The following is a 21,846-nucleotide window of genomic DNA, read 5'->3' as shown; positions in this document are numbered from 1 at the left end:
ATAATGACAAGTCCCCAAAACAACTAGGGTGGAAAGTTCCCAAAAGTTAAAACTAACTCAACTTACCAAAAACAATAAAACAAAGGGTAGGAAATGGAAGGAACAGGATGTAGTTTGGTGTGAGCTAACAGCATTTTTCTGCTTCTGTGGTCAAGCTTGCTTGCTCTCATCTATGAACTAGGATGTGGCTTTAGCCTTTATAAGTTAACTCTGAGAATCTATCGTGGCTGCTCTCTGAATCTCTTCTCAGAGGTTTCTGAGACAGTTGCCGGCTGGCTAATAAAGACTCCCGATTGGCTTGCAATTTAAATTGTGTGGTCTCTCTTTTGGTGTGCCCCCCAACATTTGGAGCCCCTAGCAAGATCTCCCCTAATGGGACATCTGGTGACCACAGGTCCTGGGAATCGCCCCCAGGACTGGGGTCCGGCCTAGGGGAAGCCCTCAGAGAGATGTTCCTCCACCCCAGGCAAGTACTGGAGACCAGGCCGGTGCCACAGGACCCTCCAAATTGTACAAACATCTGGTGGAGTCACCTGTTTCTGGAAATCTCACTGGTGAGTATAGGTTTGTTACTGGATCCAGCTGGGGACCTCTGGAAGGCTGGATGCAGCACTACTTCCGAGGTCAGGTCCCAGAGCAAGATGTTGCCCGGGGTTTCTGGTTAGAAACCATTTAAAGATAGGGTTTTGTGTGTCTTGGTTTAGTCTGTCCCTTCTCTCAAGTGTTGGTCTTGTCGCATTTTGTGTTGTCCTTGCTATGGGTCAATAAAGCTCATCTGTCTGTACTCCCCTCCAGTGCTTTTTAAAAAATTTTCATGAATTTCAGCAGTAGGCCAGAGACTATGGAGCCCCTATTAACACCTTTGATTTGGAAAAATTCTGCTCACAAGAATGGCCAGCTTTTGGTTCTGGGTGGTCTCCTGAGGGAACCACAGACCTGCTTATTGTTTATAAAGTCAAAAGGGTAATTTTTGGTAGTCCAGGCCACCCTGACCAAATCCCCTACATTTTAATTTGGATTGAAATTTTGACAGAAAAACCCAAGTAGTTACTATCCTGCCTGGAGCCCCAAAAAGAAAGACCTCCCAGATCGAAAACAGCCCTCCTAATAAAAACTTTGCAAGAAGAGACCAATGGAATCCCAATATTAACAGAGCCATCAGAGGACCCTCTCTTGACAGATCCTCCCCCATATCCAACAGCCCCTCCACCCCATCTGAGACCAGAGAGGGGAGACAGCCAAGAGATGGCAGTTAGTCCCTCTAGTAGCCAGGAGGTGACCTTCAGCTCACCCCATACCAGAAGTGGCTCTGCTTACCACCCTTCTTCTTGTTCACAATCACCAGATTTGTCCAGAGCTCTAATATTACCCTTAAAACAGGTTGGCCCTGCCCTGGGGTATGACTACCCACCTTTTATGGTCTATGTCTCCTTTTCCTCCAGTGACCTGTATAACTGGAAAAACCAGAATCCCTCTTTCTCTGAAAAGCCCCAAGGGCTCATCTCCTTCTTGGAGACTGTCTTTTTTATCCACCAGCCCACCTGGAGTGTCTGCCAACAGCTCCTCCAGGCCCTCTTTACCTCCAAGGAATGAGACTGAGTCAGGAGAGAAGCGAGGAAGTTAATTCTTAGACCTGAAGGACAACTGACCTCCGAACCAACCCAATTGGAGACTGTGTTCCCTCCACCTATCCTGGAGGGTACCCCAACAGTGATAGAGGTAAGGAGACTCTCGATCTGTATCGCCAGACTCTACTCTGGGGAATATGAGCGGTGGCCTAGAAACCAACCAACTTGTCTCGGGTAAGTGAAACCATACAAAAACTGGATGAATCTCTGGCCACTTTCCTTGAGTGCTTCCTTGAGGCACACTGCTTGTACACCCCTATAGATCCAGAAGTGCCTGAAAATAGGCAGGCCATAAATATAGCATTTGTCACCCAGTCAGTCCCAGATTTAAGAAAAAATTACAGAAATTAGAAGGATTTGAGGGTAAAGTGCTCTCCGAACTGGTAGAGGTTGCCCAAAGAACTTTTAATAACAGAGACAACCCCGGGACCACGCAGTCCAAAAAAATAGCCAAAATTTTGGTATCCACAAAAGTTGAACAGGAGAAACAAAAAGGTAGATGGGGCATCATTGAAGAAGGAAGGGGGACAAAGGAAAAAGGTTGGGCCTAGGCGCGAATCAATGTGCCTACTGCAAAGAGATGAAGTTGGAAAAATGAATGCCCTAAAAGAGGACTAAAAGGACTGAAACCGGCCCCCATCCTAGTTGAAGAGGCGGATTCACGGGGCTGGGGCTCCATTCCATTGAGTCCCAGGAGCCCAAGGTCACGTTAGAAATTGGGGGCAAGTTTATAAAATTTCTTGTGGGTACTGGGGTGACCTTCTCCATCCTCCAGCAAGCAGAAGGGCCCATATCTAAGGAAAAAATCCCCATACATTGAGCAAAGGGAAAAACAAAGTCCTATCCATGGACAAAGACTAGGATCACTAACCTTGAGGAAGGGACTGTCACCCACTCATTTCTTGTAATGCCAGAGTATCCATACCCCCTCTTGGGAAAAGATCATCTCCAGAAATTACAACTACCATCTCTTTCAAAAACAATTTGGCTGAGCTCTCCTTCAATACAAATCCCTCGGCAATCCTCCTCACTTGTCCTTTATTGGAAGAGTATTTACTTACTACAGAGGTGGTGCTGCTGGCCCCAAGCCCATATTTGCGGGAATATAAAGAAAAAGTATTAGGAGTATGGGCAGAAACTAACCTACCAAGATTAGCTGCCCACCGGCCCCCCATTGTTGTCCAGCTGACTAGCACTGCCACCCCAATAAGAGTCCAACAATACCCAATAAGCTTTAAGGCTAAGAAAGGCATTGTAGTCCATATCAAAAGACTCCAGGAGGCAGGTATTCTAGTCCCCTGCCATTCGGCCTGGAACACTCCCCTTCTCCCAGTCCAAAAACCCGGCACTGATCATTTCTGGCCGGTACAAGATCTCCGAGAGGTAAATAAAAAATTGAAATCATCCACCCTACTTTGCCTAATCCATATACACTCTTGAGCCTGTTACCTCCCAGCCAGCAGGTCTACACCATTTAGGACTTAAAGGATGCCTTCTTTTCATTTCCCCTGGCTGTGGCAAGTCAATCCATCTTTGCTTTTGAAAGAACTGTGCCAGAAGGGGTGTTCTCTGGACAACTAACCTGGACTCGGTTGCCACAGGGTTTCAAAAATTCCTCCACCCTGTTCAAAGAAGTCTTAAGTCAGGATCTGTCTCATTACAGACAAAAGCATCCAGAGATAACCCTCTTACAATATGTAGATGACCTCCTACTGGCAGCTAGTAACCTGTCAGATTGTAAAAAGGCAACCAAACTCTTGTAACAGGAGTTAGCTCAGCTGGGCTATCGGGTCTCGGCCAAAAAGGCCCAACTGCACTAGTTCAGCAACATACTTCGAGTATGAATTAGAAGGGGGAAAAGAGCCCTGTCTTCTAATCGAATTGAAGCTATCCTAAAAATACCACAACCAAAAACAAAAAGGCAGGTGTGGGATTTCTTAGGAGCAGTTGGATATTGCCAGCTCTGGATTCTTGAGTTTGCAGAAATAGCCAAACCTCTGTACATTAGCACAGGGGGAAAGGAGGAAGCCCTAACATGGACTGAGACTGAGCACAAAGCTTTCAAAATGCTAAAACAAGCTCTTGTGAGTGCTCCTACCTCATCCTTGCCAGACCTGCCCAAACCTTTTCAGCTACACATTGCTGAAACCCAAGGAATAGCAAAAGGAGTCCTCACTCAGATGCTAGGACTGTGGAAAAGGCCGGTTGCCTACCTGTCTAAAAGACTAGACTATGTGGCGGCTGGGTGACCAAGCTGCCTCTGAGCCATTGCCACCACAGCCATTTTAGTGAAAGAAGCATCTAAATTAACTCTGGGACAGGACTTACACATAGTGCCCCCACATTCAGTAGAAACATTACTAAGGAGACCCCCCGAGAGATGGCTCTCAAAAGCTTAGATAACCCAATATCAGGTACTGCTACTGAATCCCCCAAGAATCCACTTCTTAAAAAACGGCGGCTCTTAACCCTGCCACCTTGCTTCTGGATGATGACCCATCCAAGCTCATCCATGACTATCGCAAGATTCTGGAATCTCTCATGAACCTGAGGGCTGACCTCACAAACAACCCCTGGCCAGATCCTGATGAAGAATTATACACAGATGGAAGCAGTTATGTCTCAGAGGGAATCAGGTACACTGGGGCAGTGGTGGTAACTATGGACCGGCTCATCTGGGCTCAGGCTCTAGGACATGGAACTTCGGCCCAGAAGGCCAAACTAATAGCTCTGACCTAAGCCCTAAGGTGGGGAAAGGGGAAGGTTGTCAATATCTACATGGACAGCAGATACGCCTTCGCAAATGCACACATCCATGGGGCACTATATCGGGAACGGGGCCTTTTGACATCGGGAGGAAAGGAAGTAAAAAATGTACCAGGAATACTCGCCTTGCTAGAGGCTATCTGGTTGTCAAAAAGGGCAGTCATTATACATTGCCAAGGACATCAGACTGTTGAAACTGGAATCGCCAGAGGAAGTGCCCTGGCTGACAAAATGGCAAAAGACATTGCCCAAAAACCAGTGGGGACATTGCAGATACTTCCTGTTCTGCCAGGGCAAGTATTGCCGAGCCCTCCAAAATATACCAGGGAAGAGATTAGACTGGGCCAGACCCTGGGCACTGACACAGATCCAGATGGTTGGAAAATTCTCCCGGGTGGGAGAATCCTAGTGCTGGAGCAACTTGGGAAAAATTTAGTTACCCAGGTTCACCAAAGTACACACCTGGGCAGTATGAAACTAACTGAACTATTACAGAGAGATTATTACATCCCCCGATTGCAGCAACAAGCCCGGCATGTGTCGTCCAGATGCCACATTTGTGTCCAGGTAAATTCCGGCCGAGGGAAAGAAATACCTCAAGGAACCATGCTGAGGGGACAAGCCCCGGGGGAACAGTGGGAAATACATTTCACGGAAATATTACCTGGCCTATATGGATACAAATACCTGTTAGTCTTCATCAACACCTTCTCCGGATGGACTGAGGCATTTCCTACCAGAACCGAGACAGCACAAATAGTAGTAAAAAAACTAGTTTCCAAAATTGTCCCCTGATTTAGCCTCCCAACTCCAATGGGGTCTGACAATGGGCCAGCATTCATTGCCCAGGTTACTCAATTATTAGCAAATATCCAATGGAGGTTGCATTGTATTTATAGGCCATAGTGTTGAGGGCAGGCTGAGCAAATAAAAAGAACAATCAAAGAAACTTTGAATAAATTAAAGCTCGAGACTGGCAAAAACTGGGTGAGTCTCCTTACATTTGCCCTCCTAAGGACTAGATGTATTCTTTATGTTAAGGGAATTACTCCATATGAAATCATGTTTGGGTGACCACCCCCGCTAATTCCTAAGTTGGGGGAGGAAAAAATGGCTGAATTAAATAACTATTCTCTTCTAAAATCATTACAGGCCTTGCAGTCTGCCACTCAGCGAACTCGGGAGCTGGTAAAGGCTGCCCACCCGGGACCAATGAATTCTGTCCTTAAAAAAGATCTATTTCAGGTGCAGCCCAGAGACCTAGTCTGGATAAAGAAACTTCAGCCAGCCACCTTGGAGGCCGGGTGGATGGGACCTTGCCAGTGATCCTCTCAACCCCGAAGGTAGTAAATGTTGTGGGAAAATGGCACTGGATTCATCACACCCAGATCAAAAAGGTAGCCCCGGACCAGTCTCCCGAAAAACGGACCATCCAGTGAACTGAAGATCCACTAAAGATAAGACACTCCAGAAATCCCTCTGGGTCCTCCTGATAACCCTGATGGGGGTCACGAGTAAGAGCCCTCACCAGGTTATGAACTATACCTGGGAACTCACTAGAATGATAGATGGGACTGTGGTCGCTAGGACTACCACTCCATCCCAGTCGATTCTCCAATCTGACCTTTGTCGATTGTTTGGGAATCAACGGAACTCTTATCAGGGAAGTCAGAGGATGGGGGTGGGGGGCATCTCCAGGAGGGAGGGCCAACTGTTATTCAAAAATACGGGTGTGGCACTCCCTCCCAAGAAAGGAGTTTACAGCATATCGATCATTATGCCTGTCCCGAAGAGGGAAGTCCGGAGTTTCAGGGGGAAGACGAGTACTATTGTGCCAAATGGGGTTGGGAGACACTCGCAAAATGGACTACCCGAGACCCGTTCATAGCCTTAACAAGGGGTGCTCCACAACAGTAACTCCAGATAAAATACTTTTCCCCAAAGTGGCCTATATTTGGATTTTTCTGGTTTTCTATCAGTTTTTAGAGATTTCAAAGATGGTCTGTTTCTTTTGTTTGTCTCATTTTTGACTTGGATTCCACCCTGGACGTGGACTTTGCTATGAGGCCTCATGACTCCAGAACTCAGGGCAGCCAGCCGCCACCCACAGGACGGGTCTGGGACGGCCGCAGAAGTGCAGCTCCTCGGGGTCTGTGGGAGGCCAGCGCCTCCCCCCTTCTCACACCGCCGCCCCACCAGGCGGAAAAGCCACGTCCCTGGCCGTGTTTCCTGGGCGGTATCTGGCTCCAAGTCGCTGATGAGGAAAAAAAAATGTACTTTTTATAAAGATGTGTATTTTTTGTATATGTTAAAAACCATTTAGCATAACTGCTGGGCAACGTCTGCTTGGATATTAATGGGTCAGAAGGGACTGAGAAGCTGCCGAGGGGGCGCCCTTTTCTTCGCCTGCCTGGGTGGTGGGAACGTGGACTTCACTGGGTCTCCTCCTGGGAGGGTGGGGCTGATTGCGGGACATTCCTTAAGGTGAGGTCCCCCAAACTAGGACCTCGGGGTTCTTGTTGAAAAGCACAAGCTGGTGGTGAGAAAACAGATTTATAAACCAGATACTGTCCATTCTTATTCCCCACCCCACCCCCCCTGCCCCTTCCCCTCACGTCTCACACCAGTTTTCCCAGAGCTTTTTTCAGAGTTGGGCTTCAGGTCTCAAATTCCCAGGTTAACTGGAAATGATACTTGATCAGGGTCTGATAACAACCTCACCTTATTTTCAGCTCCCTAGTGACAGTAGTTACCAGCAAAGAATCAAAGGAAGGCAAACATCTCCTCACCTTGGGATGGCGGTCCAGAAACATTTTTTTAAGTTTCTTGTTTAGATTTTTGTCCATGAAGTTGGTAGTCCTTATAATTCCATACAGGAGTAGAAGTTTGTCTAAAGGGCTTTGAACAATATGAGGTTCAGCCATCCCTTTTCCTCCAGACTTATGGCACATATGGACATGTGTTTGTACATTTTATTTCCTGCTTACACATACATCACATTTTATACACTGACATTATGTAAAACACAGAAAAGCAAAAGAAAAATGAAATCACTTTAATCCCATCATGCCTAGATAATCTTTATTGATATTTTAGAATAACATGTTATTGTATCAATAAATACATAATTCTGTGCTTTGGTTAGGAAAGGATGGTGCTAGGAAAATTGGTTAAGAAATAGGAAGAAAGAAAAAGGAGGTATTGAAACAAAACAAGGCAAAAAAGCTGAGGTAATACCTGGTTTCGACAAGGAATTGGGGCCCTAGATTTGGGAAAGGCCTTGGAAGCAGGAAATCAGGCAGACCTCTGTGCCTGTGGGGATGGGCTGGGCTTGTCTGGAAGGGTCCTTGGGTAGAGGGCAGGACAACACCTTCACCCTCCCAGTAAAGCCTCTGCTTATTTCTGAAGCTAAGAAGAGATGATAATCTATTCAGTGACCTCTATAGAAAAAGTGCCTCCCTTCAAGTAGTCTCTCACTTAACTGCCCTCCAGAATTCTCTTGACCCACCCTTTCCCAATTTGGCTGTCTCCATGCATTAGAGCTAAAGCGTCAGATTTCTGGGCTTATAGGTTCTAAAGGTTACTTCCCACTATGCCCCACCCCTATTCCATGCAGCAAGAACCCACTTAACTGGGTCCAACCCACCGAGATTCTATACCTGCTAAGTCCCTGCCCTCTGCCCCAAATCTGACTGTACTCTTGCCATATCCCTGGAAGTCTTCATCTAGGAAAACTCCAAGATCTCAGGGGAATCAGGTGCAGAATGGGGGCCTCTAGGGTTTCTCACACACACACAAAAGAAGCATCTGGAAACTGAGGCTCCCTCCTTCACTTGTCTCCTCCTGTCAGTTCCTCTTGTTCGTCAGAGCCTCATTCCACCTCTCCTGCTGCTCAGACTGTCCCTGGACTGAAGGGTCCCTGAATACACAAGGAAATGCTCTAAGTACTTGTAAGAAGGTCTGAGCTGCATCTCCAGAATCAGATTTGGCTTTCCCAGATTGCATGAAGGACATCTGAGGTCAAGTGTAATTAGGAAGGGGAATTTCTCAAGGATCATGGTGGCATCTCTCCCCACCACATAAGCAGTGGACTAAATGGGTTAGGGGACATAACCACACCACCATCACCTTCTCCAGTAGAAATAAGTTCCAAATCACCTGAGCACAGCTCTCTTCCAGTGCACTGATCCAGGGGTTCCCTGAGCTGGGGCTTCGCAGCCTTTTTCTCCTGTACCCCCTTAACCTGGTTGGGAAGTGCCAGGCAGAAAATCCTGTGCCCTACTCTTGCTGGGAGGCTTAATGTGGAGTGTGAGGGGTGGGAAAAATCTCCACTCTGAACTGATGGTCAAAGTAAAAAAAACTGGTAAATTAAATGCTTACATTAAAATATAAAGAGAAATTAATAAATGAAATACACTTCCTATAAGATAGAATATAATTAAAATCAAAGTTAAACCCAGGCAAAATATTTCTAAATCTTGCAATTAATTTTCTACAATATTCTACGCTAACAGATGACATTTTCTTTTCTAACTTTTATAAGTTAAAAATTAAAGACCTTGGACAAAAAATGTTGAATACGATGTTTGCATTTGGAGGTTCATTTGTTGAAAAGTGAGTGGCTCTTGATGAGATGATGTTTCTAAAGGTTTATGGAGATTAGCAAAGTCGTTAAATCAATCCTTTCATTTGTTTGAAAGAAACCTAATCATTCATGTTAAAACCTATCTGAAGACCATGAAATGCAATCACATGAAAGAAATGGGTGTGTTCTTCAGGAATTCAATAAAAGGACACCCAAGGAGCGAAGCTCAAGCTCAATTTTCTCCAAACACACAGAGCGCATTTGGGACTCAGCAGCTGTGGAAACTTCTGAAAGCTACTCCTACCACCTTGTAAGGAACTGATCCCTCAACTGACTTCCATAGTGGTACTTCTAACGTAAAAACTGGTGAAGCCATTGACATATTCCTAAGGTGAGTACAAAATTTACAGGAGAGGAGTTACTGATTCTTTGCCAAACCAAAACAAATTGAAAAAAAATCACAATGTTAATTTAAACATCAGTAAATTGAGGTAGATTCTATGAAATTAATCTGTTTGCCTAGTTTATAGAAACAATCCCAATCTTCTGACCTATTTATGAATTCAAGTTTTTTTTTTTTTTTTTTGCCACCTTACTTTGCTATATGGTTTTGGAATCAATATGATAATTGATCATCAGTATGATTTTGGTCTGTTATTTTACATATTACTTTGATCATATGGATTATAGTTGCCAGATATTTTGTAATTTTATGCTTGGATTATTTAGATTCTAAAATGGGTTAGGAGATTTTATTCTCTACATATAAAAGTGTTAGGTTCTACTCTAACACAACAAGTGTTACTCTTAACACTAAATGGTGTAAACATGTATATAAAAGTGAGAGTATATCTACAGTGTGTAAATAGATAATGCAATGTATGAGTAGAAAATGCATTGAAAAGTTTGGGAATACTGTTTCTGAGTATGGGCAATATATTGTCTTCAGAAACATCATTTTTTTTTTTTTTTTGACGCGGTTTAAGGAAGTCAGGAAATGATTGGGCTTGGAGAAAAGTGACCATACAAAAAAATCAGATGTGAGAGTGCCATCTTTATTTGCCTAAATAAAAATCAGAACCCACTTATTTTAAATGCATGATTAGTTTTCTCATGCTCATTGTTATTACTACATAACAATTATATCTTTTCACAATGTGAAGGGGTGCTTGAAAATAAGACTTGGATGGTTCTGTTATTCTTTTTTATTTTTGGTTTGTTTGAATTCAGGGGTTTAGATACAGAGATAGGAGGCCAAAGCCTGGTTGGCCTTCTATTAACTCTTATGTATTCCAGAATTGCTTTTGGATGGTTGGTTCTGTTTGAGATGAAAGATACCATAGGAGAAAATTTGATTTTGTGACTGTCTTGGATATACATTTTATGAATTTTTGTCAATCGGTTTCAAGGAGGGCATTTTCTGCATCTTGGGTGAGGGATGGAAGACATGCAGATTGGCATTCTGCACATTTCTGCATTTATTAAATTTTTTTAGCATTTATTATTACTCTTCTAAGAATGTTTTTTGCATCAATTGTTACATCCCCAAATTGATAGACATTGATAGATAGTTGTTGATTGAATTCACGTAGTTGCTTACACAATGAATATTCGTGCCTGGTGTGTCTTGGGAAATATGCTACAACAGTATTTTGCTGATTTTAATTGAAGGTACGTATTCTGGCTCCAAACTTTGCTGTCTGTGCATTTTTGGAGAGGTCACATGATAGGACAATTGTGATAATTAAATGAAATAATGAAAGTACGAGACCTTACTTTTATGCCCTTTGCTAAGCCAATCAGTGGAAAGTACAGTATGGTTAATTTTCAGACCAATAGACCCTATGCCCTGGAGCTTTAGATTGGGTCAAACTCCTGAAACTCAAACAATTTGGATAAAAGTCATACCTCAATAAAACTCAATTTTTTTTTTTTTTATGGAGAATAGGGGTTGGCAAGGTAGATGCTGTTCATTGGGTAAAAAATAAAAGACACATACACAAAGTTTTCCACAGAACTTAAGAGCTCTCTTTGTGCCTCAGTTTTTCATTTGTGTCATATGCGAAATAAATCCTATTCTACTCAAGCCACAAAGGTATTGCTGAGTTATAACCTCAGCAAAATTTTCCTTCAGCCTGTGTCTCTCTAGGGCAGACTAGTAACCTCATCTAAACTTTTTCCCTCAGGAAAATGGACTCAGACATCCCACAGGCCTTCCAGCAAGAACTCACCTGCCTCATCTGCCTGAACTACCTTGTAGACCCGGTCACCATAGGCTGTGGGCACAGCTTTTGCAGGCCCTGTCTCTATCTTTCCTGGGAAGGAGCAGAAGCACCTGCCAAATGCCCCACATGCAGGGCTGAAACCTCTCAGCAGACACACTTCAAAACCAGTATTCTCCTGAAGAATATGGTGTCCTATGTCAGACGAGCAAGTCTCTGCCAGTTCCTGAGCTCAGAGGAGCATCTGTGTGGGACACACAAGGAGACCAAGAAGATCTTCTGTGAAGAGGACAAGGACCTGCTCTGTTGGTCCTGCTCTAAGTCTCAGGAGCACGAGACTCACAAACACTCTTCCATAGAAGGGGCGGCTGAGCACTACCGGGTAAGTGACGCCTCTGAGAGCACTCTGAAAGCTAGGGATACTACTGCAAAGATTAGGAAAAATGAGGTACATGATGATGATTAATCCTGCCTAAATGCCTAGTATGAAATAGTTACTGTTTTAGGCATAAAAGATAAAATTTTGAATAAAATAAATAAATAAAATGCCTTCATGGAGTTTTATTCCAGTGGGATAGTGATTAATAATTATTTTTCTGATTATGCAGTACAATGTGCTGGTCATTGCAAAGCCTTCAAGTCCAGAAGCAATCTCTGGCTACCAAACCTAGAAGACCTAAGAGACCTCCATAATTGAAACATATTTAATAACTCTAGACAAAATGGATAGTAGTAAACTGGAACGTATAGGGAAATAGCATCAATAGAACCAAATGCTGAGGCAAGATGCTTATCAGAAATTAGCCACATTGTGTAAAATCCTTATTAGTTTCCCTAGGCAAATGATTACAGTACAGTACAACATTTTGTGATATTACTGTATGAGATCTCTCAGAACTAATGATGCTGAGCACTAACCACAGAAATTTAATGATTTCTCCACTCTCCCCACAGTACATTTATCTAACATCTCTTTCCTCTCTACATTGCTTAAGGCTTGAAATCTGTGTTATTTGCTTCTCTTGTGCCTAATATATAGCTCTTTTTCAGGAGAAGCTCCTAAAGCAAATGAGTTCTGTATGGGAAAAGATCCAAGAAAATAAGAGAAATCTAAATGAAGAAAGCAGTGTAATCAGCGTGTGGAATGTAAGTATGAGACTCTTTCTCTCAGAATTACCTCAAGACAGATATGGTGGAAATTCATCTGCTCAGAATTTGAGCTGAAATCATGTAGCCATGAGATTCTGGAATAGGTTTGTCAATAGGAAAAAGAATCTGCTTTTTCAACATAGGGTAACCTAGCTCATTTAAGATTTCTAGACCCTAATTTAACAGTAACTGGTAGAAATACATATAGGGATTTGGAGAAGTTCAGTAGCTATGGTTTAGGAGGTCAATAAGTTTCTCAGGTTCAAAATCAATTTGAGTTCTGAAGGATAAGTATGTGTTAAAAATGCATGGTTATTTAAGGCAGAGATTTCTTTGTATGAGATTATATAAATTAAAGAGTATATAGTTGGAAGCTCAGGTCTTTCATATAATGATTAGTACAATGATGCCAATAGGGCACAAAAGAAAGTGTAAACAGCAGTTTAAGAAGTGTGTCTGGGATGGTAAAAGCTAATCGGTAGAGAAACTAAGAGTAGCTAAAGAATGATATTGGTTCAAATAGGAGAGATTTGAATACATTGGAGAGGTGAGGAAAAGAAGAAGAGAAGGACTGGGGAGGTGGAGAGATATTGAGTTTATAAATATTAGGAGTCAGTATGCAATGGAATGAAGAGTCACATCCTTAAATTGGCAGGACAGCAAGGGAGCCTGTGCTTAGACAGTAAGAGGGACAAGGAGTACAGAGAAAGGACTATGAGGATAGAAATTAGTTTGAAGCCCTGGGGTTAGGAATTTTAAGAATATCTTATCTAATGGCTTTCCATTCTGTGTTAGAAAGAAGAGAACAATTTATTAACAAAGGTATCTAAATATTAGGTATAATTTACTAAGTAATCACAAATTTCAGTTGTTTGCATGCAGTATTTCAGATGTGACAGGATGTATATTAAAGACATTAACTCTGAAAGGCTTTTCTTTTCTCAAGAATTTATGAAGTGGATGAAAGCGGTTTGAGGAAAGGATGGGTTTGCATCTTGTAGTTAATAAAGAATGGAAATAAGCGATTATGGGAAAGGGATGAATTTACAGTTTCTGAGACATGGAAGACATGAATTTAGGGCGTACATAGCTGGTTGTTGCAATAGATGAAATTTATATAGAGGATATCAAAGTCAGTCTGGGTATGTAATCTAGGAGATTCATGTCCCCGCAGGATTATGTGAGTCTAAGGAGAATGATTATCAAAGATGTGCATAAGAAGCTGCATCCAGATCTCCATAAGGAAGAACAACAACAATTAGAGAGACTGAGAAAGGAAGGCAAGAAGATTTTACAGGAACTCAAGGAAAATGAATCCATGATGGTTCAAAAGAGGAAACATCTAAGAGAAATGTATGAAGAGCTGATGAAAATGTGCCATAAACCAGATGTGGAGATGCTCCAGGTAAAAACCAAGGACATGCCTCAAAATAATTTACATTAACTCAAATCCACCATCTTTGACCTTTTTTTATTCATTTGGTACCAAAAAATTTCCTCATCTCCAACTTTTATGGTGGAGACTAATTCTTAATTGGGATTAAAGAAATAAACAGGAACTCCTATATTAACCAGGAACAACCAAGTTTTTATGGCATAAAGTGGATCTACCAGGGAACATTCCCTTTTAAAATTATTTTTATGTCACTTTTTTTAAAAACCAGAAAGGAACAACTTACTGACAGACATACCATTTTTATCAGAAGTTGGACAGTATGGGGAAATCTCGGGGAAAGCCAAAATTTGCCTCCTCCTAATGTTTTCTGTCTAGAAATCCTCAGTTTCAGTTACCCTTAGTTGGAGCACATTCCGTCTGTGCCAAACCCAGGGTAAGACTGCTTTGCAGACAGTCCTGGATGGTTCCACAGTGACTGTCCTTGTACTACTCTCTCCTCACACAGCTGGGTTCTGAATGTATCAAGAATTTAGGTTCTTATCCCTTAGAGAAGAAAAGGAAAATGAATTTACAAGAGTGGGGAATGAGGGCAAGTAGGTGTTTGATATTTTTTTGAATTTTCCTCTAATGACTGGATAAGAACAGCTGATTTGTAAAGAACTCTACTCTTTTCTTTTTCTCTTTACAGGATTTGGGAGACATATTGACAAGGTAAGTTTGGCTTTCAATGTAAACTGGGGCATCATGAATGCTATTGAGAGATCAACCTATAACTAAAATAGACAGAAAAATGAAGTCATGATTTATTAAGATATTAAAACTTGTGTGCATTTGTATGTATTTTACTGAATGTGATTTCTCATTCCCCCTTTTCAGGAGTTAGTCTTGCTTGTTTGTTGTTTATATGCTTGTTCACAGTAGTTCATGGAGGCATGAGTTGCAAAGTTCAATGCAGAATTTGCTACAGGATTTTTAAATCATAAACATAGAGATAGATGGATTAGGTACATAGGCAAGAGAGACAGGTACCTCTGAGAAGCAGGGAGTAGATGCAGGCAGAGAAGAAAAGTAAGAAAGATTCTCTGAGAATGACTCCATCCCACCCCATGATTATGGAGGTTCACTACAATATCAGTATAAGGCTGTGACAAAACATTTTTATCTGAGTGTTTTATGTCTTTCCTTATATACTGTGAATGGAGCCTCTGGCACCATAGAGATGAACTGAAACTTCCCCTGCAGGAGTGAGTCAGCGCAGCTGCACATGCCCCAGCCTGTGAATCCAGAGCTTGATGAAGGGTCCATCACTGGACTGATAGACAGGCTCAGCCGCTACCGAGGTGAGTGTCAGTTATGGTTTCCCCCATGGGCAATCTTTCTGTCTTTATTAACCTTCCATTTAGCAGAGGAAAGCATCCCATGAATAGGCATTTATAGTCCTATTTACACTATGATAATATGGAAAAAGCTAAGTGGAAAATGGAAAAAAGATAAGTGTGATTCAGGACAGTATTAAAGCACTTCTGCAATGAGAACCACTCAAAAAAAGGTTCCTTGAGATCTAGAACCAGTTAAAGATCCAATTTCATTTGTTTAATGAGCCATTCAGAAGTATAAAGGGCATTCCAATTTTAAGTTAAGTGCAATTAATTATGGTGACAGGATTAGTGGTGTTTTTTTTTTTGTTTTGTTTGTTTTTTTTAAACATTTTCTTGTTTTATTGTATTTTGTTTTTTTGTTTTTGTTACATGGGCTGGGGCCGGGAATCGAACCGAGGTCCTCCGGCATAGCAGGCAAGCACTTTGCCCGCTGAGCCACCGCGGCCCGCCCAGTGGTGTTTTATTTATAAATATTTTTCCATCAAAGTTTCTTAGTGATTGTATTTGTAATAATGTGGCATTTAATTGATGTGAGTAGAACAAATACATGAATAATCATAAAATAACTAAACACAGAAAACAAGAATTTATGGGCGAGAACAATAAAGCAATATAGATGAGACTGTATATGGAGCTCTAGAATAGATCGAAATCAGGATAGGTCAAGAAGAAAGAAAGATTAGGTCTGAGATGGAGCCATGTGTAAATGAAAATTCTCAGTAGGCAATCATGTCTGTAAAAACATATTTAGATTTTTTTCTTAAGTATTAATCTGCTTAAATGGAATATCATACATCTCTGGCAAAGTCATCACCATTTATTTAGGTCTGAGTACATTTATTTTTCCTCAGACGGGGCAGTAAAAAATTTATACTGTTGTTAACTTGGCTTCCATGCCCATATTTCAAATGTGCCATGAAATGTAAGAAGTTGGCCTGAAAATGCTCCCATTTGTATCTGAATAGTTAGAAATGTTTTCCACTATGCTTACGTATGTGTTTCTTCTCTCTCTATATTTGGGTAGCCCTTGAACCTGATACTTTCCATCCAGTTCTGCCTTTGAAGTTGCAGCTTGTTTTTTTCCTAGTGAAACTCTGGGTAAACTTTTTCATCTCATAGTAATTTAAAAATTGATTGTATCTGGAATATTCTCTTTATTCTACAGTGGAAATTTCCTTCAGTAATGAAATATGCAATCACAACAGCATGCTGTTTGATGGTCTGAGAAGATTGACATCTACGGGTGGTCATCAAGATGTGACTGTCAATTTTCAAAGATTTAGCAATTTTGCTTCATGGGGGACCCAGGCCTTCACCTCTGGTAAACATTACTGGGAGCTGGATGTGGGTGATTCTTGCACCTGGGCTCTAGGAGTCTGCAGGGATCCCTGGATAAGGAAGAATGGCACTCTAATTGACAATGAGGATGTATTTCTTCTTTTATGCGTGAAGGAGGACAACCATTACAGCTTCTTCACCATCGCCCCAATATTTTGTCAGTATATACAGAAACCTCTGGGCCGTGTTGGCGTGTTCCTTGATTTTGACAGTGGAAATGTGAGTTTTTTGAATGTTGCCAAAAGTTCCCTCATATGGAGCTATCCCACTTGCTCCTTCAATTTCCCTCTCCGGCCTTTCTTCTTCACTAGTTGTGTATGATCAAGATGAAACCAGGAAGCTGACTACATGTCTGGGAGCTCCTTGTCTGTGGGAGCCCTCCTCTATTGAAATAAATCAGTAATACTTTGTCATTTAAGCTTGATATACTTTAATGCAACAAAATTTTGCTGTTATTACATATGAAGATAGTACAAAATGAAAAATGTTGTTGGTTCACTTTAAAATAATCTCTATGGTCCATTATTTAGAATGTATGCTGTGGTTGTTCATCTGCTTTGAGAAGGCACAATAGAATAGGGCATCATAAGCTGTGGTCCTTCGTATTTTATTCAGCTTTGAAAGGGCTAATGCACAGCTGCAAACTTCATGGAATAAAAGTTTCCCCTAGAGCCCAGAAACCTCCCCAAACCTTAGAAACTTCAGAGGCAGGAAGGGGGCTCTTAGTTAATGACAGAAAGCATGGGGTCATAAAGATTGTTAAACATCTGCACTGCCCAAAGATAAATTTTGGGTACCTGAGCGCAGACCACAATTTCTGATAATTATCGCCTCCTGGAACAAAGAGACACCTGGTATTCAAAGGTCCAGATGGAAGAGCACTGAAAAGACTTTCTAGTACGACAAGCTCACCCACTGCCACTCCAGGCATGTCTCTGCTGTGAGCACATCTGAGTTAATCTATTTAACACGTACTTTCTCTCTGTGTAATAAACTTTACTACTTATTTCTATTGGCCTTGTCATCTCTGAATTCTTTCAGCAATGAGACCTCTGAACTTGAAACAGGGCTCAGTTGACTCTAGTGTCAGCAGGGCCACTAGATACACAGAAATATAGAATCCTTGCAACACAGACAGACCTGGTTATTATCTAAAATACTATTATCCCTTATCTTGAACTAGGAAAAGCCTACTTATCAAATTACTCCCAGCAGGGAAATCTGCTTTGACCCCAGGACCAGGTCTATTTTTATATGGACCCAGAATAGCAGGACCTTTATTTTTGTATCAATATAAATTACAAGAGGAAAAAAGACGTGTCTTTTGTAATCATTGCTATATTCTCAGCATATAACTGAGCACTTAACAAATATGTGTTACATGTGTGTATTAATAAATGAATGAGATAATTGCTTTATTTGCACTATCTCAGCATGTAACTGAGCACCTAACAAATATGTGTCAAATGTGTGTATTAATAAACAAATGAGATGATTGCTTTATTTGCACTATCTCAGCATGTAACTGAGCACTTAACAAATATGTGTTAAATTTGTATATTAATAAATGAATGAGATAATTGCTTTATTTGCAATAGGGTTTGATCACAGTGTACTGCTCCATAACCTCTGCTGTGGTGCTACATAACATTTAGATGCTTTACTGAATTACATTTCTGAAAGGAAGAAAGAATGTTAGTTCTGAGACATATATAGTTACAAAGATTTCTAATTAATCCTTGAGAATAGGCAATATTCAAAAGAATAACCATTGAAAATGATAAAATATAGGTTACACCAATGAAAGAGGCAATGCTGAAGAAAACACATAATAAAAATTACTTAGTCTAATGTATGTCAAAGTGTGGTTCCCATTTCAGCAGCAGCATCTGGGCTATATTAGATATACAAATTTTGGGGTTATACCCAAGACAAACAATTAAAAAATTACATCATTGGGCCTGCAATCTGTCATTTAACAATCCTTCCAGGTGACACCGATGTCAACTAAAGTTTGTAAAATCTTAAATTAGGTTTATTTGAAGATCTAAAGGCTCAATAAATTTCTTATACTTCAAAGTCAAGCTATGGGTAGAAACTTTGATTCAATAGGGTAGATTGAATGTCACATAATAAAGAACAAGTATAATGGGAGAGAGTAAGCTCTCAACAGAAAGTGTAGAATTCAGAAAATAAGTCAAAATTTTTGGATAATAAATTTTTTCAAAGAAGAGAAGTCATATTTCTTGAATCATTCACTGCAACAGATAAAACTCCTTTTCCCCAGTTTGGAAAATATTGGAAACAGACAATTAAAAAAATATGTTCCAGATATAGGTATATCAAAAAGTAATGAATTCAAATAGAAACACAGTGAGCCTAGATTAAGAATGAGGGCCTTTAATCCTGTATAGTTAAAGGTAATGCCTGGAGATAACCTAGAATATATTAAGTAGCTAATCAAAAAGTATTGGCAGGTGGGCCATGGTGGCTCAGCTGGCAGAGTTCTTGCCTGCTATGCCAGAGACTTGGGTTCAATTCCTGGTGCCTGGCCAGGCAAAATAAATAAATAAATAAAAGTACTGGTAAGTCCCTTGAGGAATGGGAGAAAAATATGGAACTATTAAACTTTACCATCAGGGAATTCAGATACTATGTCAAACATTAGAGACACCCAAATCAATAGGCCAAGTCCTTGATGTTGAGGCTTACTGTTTGAAGCTTATGTAGGTAGTGGAGAAGCTTAGCCTCCCTATGGGTATGCTCAAGAGTTACTTCTGGAGGACCTCTTTTGTTGCTCAAATGTGGCTTCACTGTTTCTAAGCCCAACTCTGCAAGTGAAATCATTGTACTCCACCCTACCTGGGACATGACATCCAGGGGTGAAAGTCTCCCTGGCAGTGTGGAAGATGACTCCCAGAGATGAATTTGGCCCTGGCACTGTGGGATCAACAATTCTATCCTGACCAAAAAAGGGGAAAAGAAGTGTAACTAATAAAGTATCAGTGGCTGAGAGAGTTGAAATAGAGTTGAGCGGGTACTCTGGAGTCACTCTTACACAAGCTTCAGTTAGACATTGTTCTCAATCATAACTTGCCAAACCCCAAACAAAACCATCCCAGCCAATCCTGAAGAACACCTAAGGCAATATGTGAGATTCTACAAAGATTCCATGCACTAGGTAACTTTCCAGAAACCTAAAATCTCCATATGGTTCCAGTTAAGTCCTAAAACCTAGAGGGGCCAGCCTCTCTAGAACATCAGCTAGCTGCATCTCCTTATTCCATATTATTGACAGCCCCTTCCAACATGGAAAAATTAATGTGCATAGCCCAAACACCCCTAAAGTGTAGGATAGAAAGATCAAAGGTGATGGTGGAGTTATACAGAGAAGATAGGATTTAACAAACAAATATGATTGCTGAATCATGAAATTGATATTTCTTATAGTCTGCAGTATCTTAGAGCAGCTAGAAGTAAAAACCAAAAATTGTGGAATTGTAATCTATACCAAACTCTGAAATCTGGTCTACAACTAATGGTTGTGCCATGCTTTCAAATTTATTGCTTTTTTTGTACATATGTTATCTTTCACAAAAAAGAAACAAAAAGTTGACTGTGATGACAAAAAAATACTTATTCCTTCTGAGCCTCCTATGTTCTGGAGCAGTTAGAAGGAAAAATCTGAGAGGATGGTATGGTATTCGATGACAAACTTTGGGATCTGAACTGTAACTACTTGCTGAAGAGTGCTTTGAAAGCTATTGCTTTGGTCTTTCATTGCTTTGTATATATATTATACTATACAATAATTTAAAAAGCTAATGAGTTTAATTTAATTTCTTGAAGATTTAGTCACAGTACATATAAAAATCAGTTTTGCAGGTATGCTAATTTTGGATTATTCTAAACTCTGAGAACAGCATCGTGTGATGAACATTCCAAAATACTGCCATATTTTGGACTGGTTGTTACTGGACATTATTTTTATGATTGTTAGCAACAGTGTGCTTTTGTGGATCAAAGTATCAAACATGGAATCCCAAAGATCAGTGACAGATGTTATGGTCTCATTACACTGACATCTTATCTGTGGACTATTTGTGCAGGGATGAAAAAAAAGACCACAGAGTGCAAAGAGAACATCAAAAACTCACCTAATGTACAGATAGCAGATTTATGAGTAAGCAGGCATATACTACGAATGTATGCAAAATGAAAAAATTCTCAATAAACATGTAGATAGTTGCCTCATATCATCCACAGAAGTCAATTTCAGGTGCATAAGTTCAACAGGAAAGAAAAATCCCTCATTTATAAGAAGTAAATATAAGAAAGTATCTTTTCAACATCTGTATTGGAAATTGATTCATCAAGAAAGAAAAGCAAAAATTAAGTAAGGATAATAGTGATCAATTTAACCCCCCCAAATATTAAGATTTTAGTTAGCAAAAGACACTAAAATGGAAGGGAATCTCTTATCCAAATGCCCTCAGTGATACCTAGCAGTACTGGCTTGGAGACTTGTAAGGCACTGGAGCTGGAATGGGGGACGGGATCCAGGGCTAGGGGTCTTCAGTCCTGGGTGGAGAATCTAAAGCCGGGGTGGAGGGCACTGGTGGAGGCAGGGTCCTGACGAACCTTTGTGGCCACCAGCCAGGCACTCCCTGACCCCGCCTTCCAGCTTCACTGAGTCACTGCCCCGTACCTCATCCAAGAGGCCCAGAGCTCCCTCCTTTCCTAGGTCAATTCTCCATCCTTTCCTATGATAACCCAAAAGGGCTTCTAGAGCTTCTCTCCTGGTACTTGTTGACATAGGGGTGTGATGGGCGAGCCACTCCTCACAAATCTACCCTTCAGTGGGCCCACTCCTCCCAGTGCTATGAGTGTCTGGAGCCTGGTGTTTAGAAACTCTGATGCCAGCCCCACCTGCAACCCCCAGCTAAAGCTGCCTTACCTAACTCACTGCACAAAATAAACACTGCACATGCCGAAGAGAGTCGGTGTTTCTCAGCCTTGTTGGTATGAGCAAGGAAAGAGAAGACATGAATAAGCAACTAAAAGAATGAAAAAAAGGACCCACATATTCTTATCGGGCCCAAAGGTATCATTATCAGTCCACTGAGGATCCTTCATTAGAATCCTCATGATTAGGTTTAGAGGGTGTGAATTTGACTCCATGAACTGAGGAAGGCTGCAAATGACATTTTATTTTATAATCTGGTTTTCTGCCCATAACACCTCAAACCTGGTAGAAGACGTCATCTAAGTCATAACTGTGTTTCCTCCTCCCACTTTCCCTAGGTGAGCCACGCAGCGATTCTGCTTTAATTCCTGCTGTTCAACAGGTGCCAGATTTTTGGAACATGGCAACCACTACGTA

At 41.2% G+C, this 21,846-nt stretch overlaps 1 protein-coding gene across 2 annotated transcripts; it reads left to right on the top strand.

Annotated features, from left to right (window-relative positions):
* The first annotated feature begins 4,193 nt into the window (after positions 1–4,193).
* Positions 4,194–16,881, top strand: LOC143643407 (tripartite motif-containing protein 43-like). Of its 2 annotated transcripts, XM_077112070.1 has the most exons (10): positions 4,194–4,264; positions 5,640–5,737; positions 6,476–6,667; positions 9,234–9,370; positions 11,166–11,583; positions 12,252–12,347; positions 13,525–13,755; positions 14,435–14,457; positions 14,989–15,086; positions 16,291–16,881. In XM_077112070.1, exons 5-10 carry the CDS (start codon positions 11,170–11,172, stop codon positions 16,782–16,784), a joined length of 1,356 nt encoding a protein of 451 aa, XP_076968185.1. In that variant the 5' UTR covers positions 4,194–4,264; positions 5,640–5,737; positions 6,476–6,667; positions 9,234–9,370; positions 11,166–11,169; the 3' UTR covers positions 16,785–16,881. The 2 variants fall into 2 exon arrangements, with proteins under 2 accessions (XP_076968185.1, XP_076968184.1); XM_077112069.1 differs by having other exon boundaries at positions 5,640–6,667.
* The last annotated feature ends 4,965 nt before the right edge of the window (positions 16,882–21,846 follow it).

Source organism: Tamandua tetradactyla, chromosome 8 (genome assembly GCF_023851605.1).
Source record: "Tamandua tetradactyla isolate mTamTet1 chromosome 8, mTamTet1.pri, whole genome shotgun sequence".
Lineage (NCBI taxonomy): Eukaryota > Metazoa > Chordata > Mammalia > Pilosa > Myrmecophagidae > Tamandua > Tamandua tetradactyla.
Note: the sequence above shows the minus strand (reverse complement) of the source record. Positions and strands in the feature narration are given on the sequence as shown.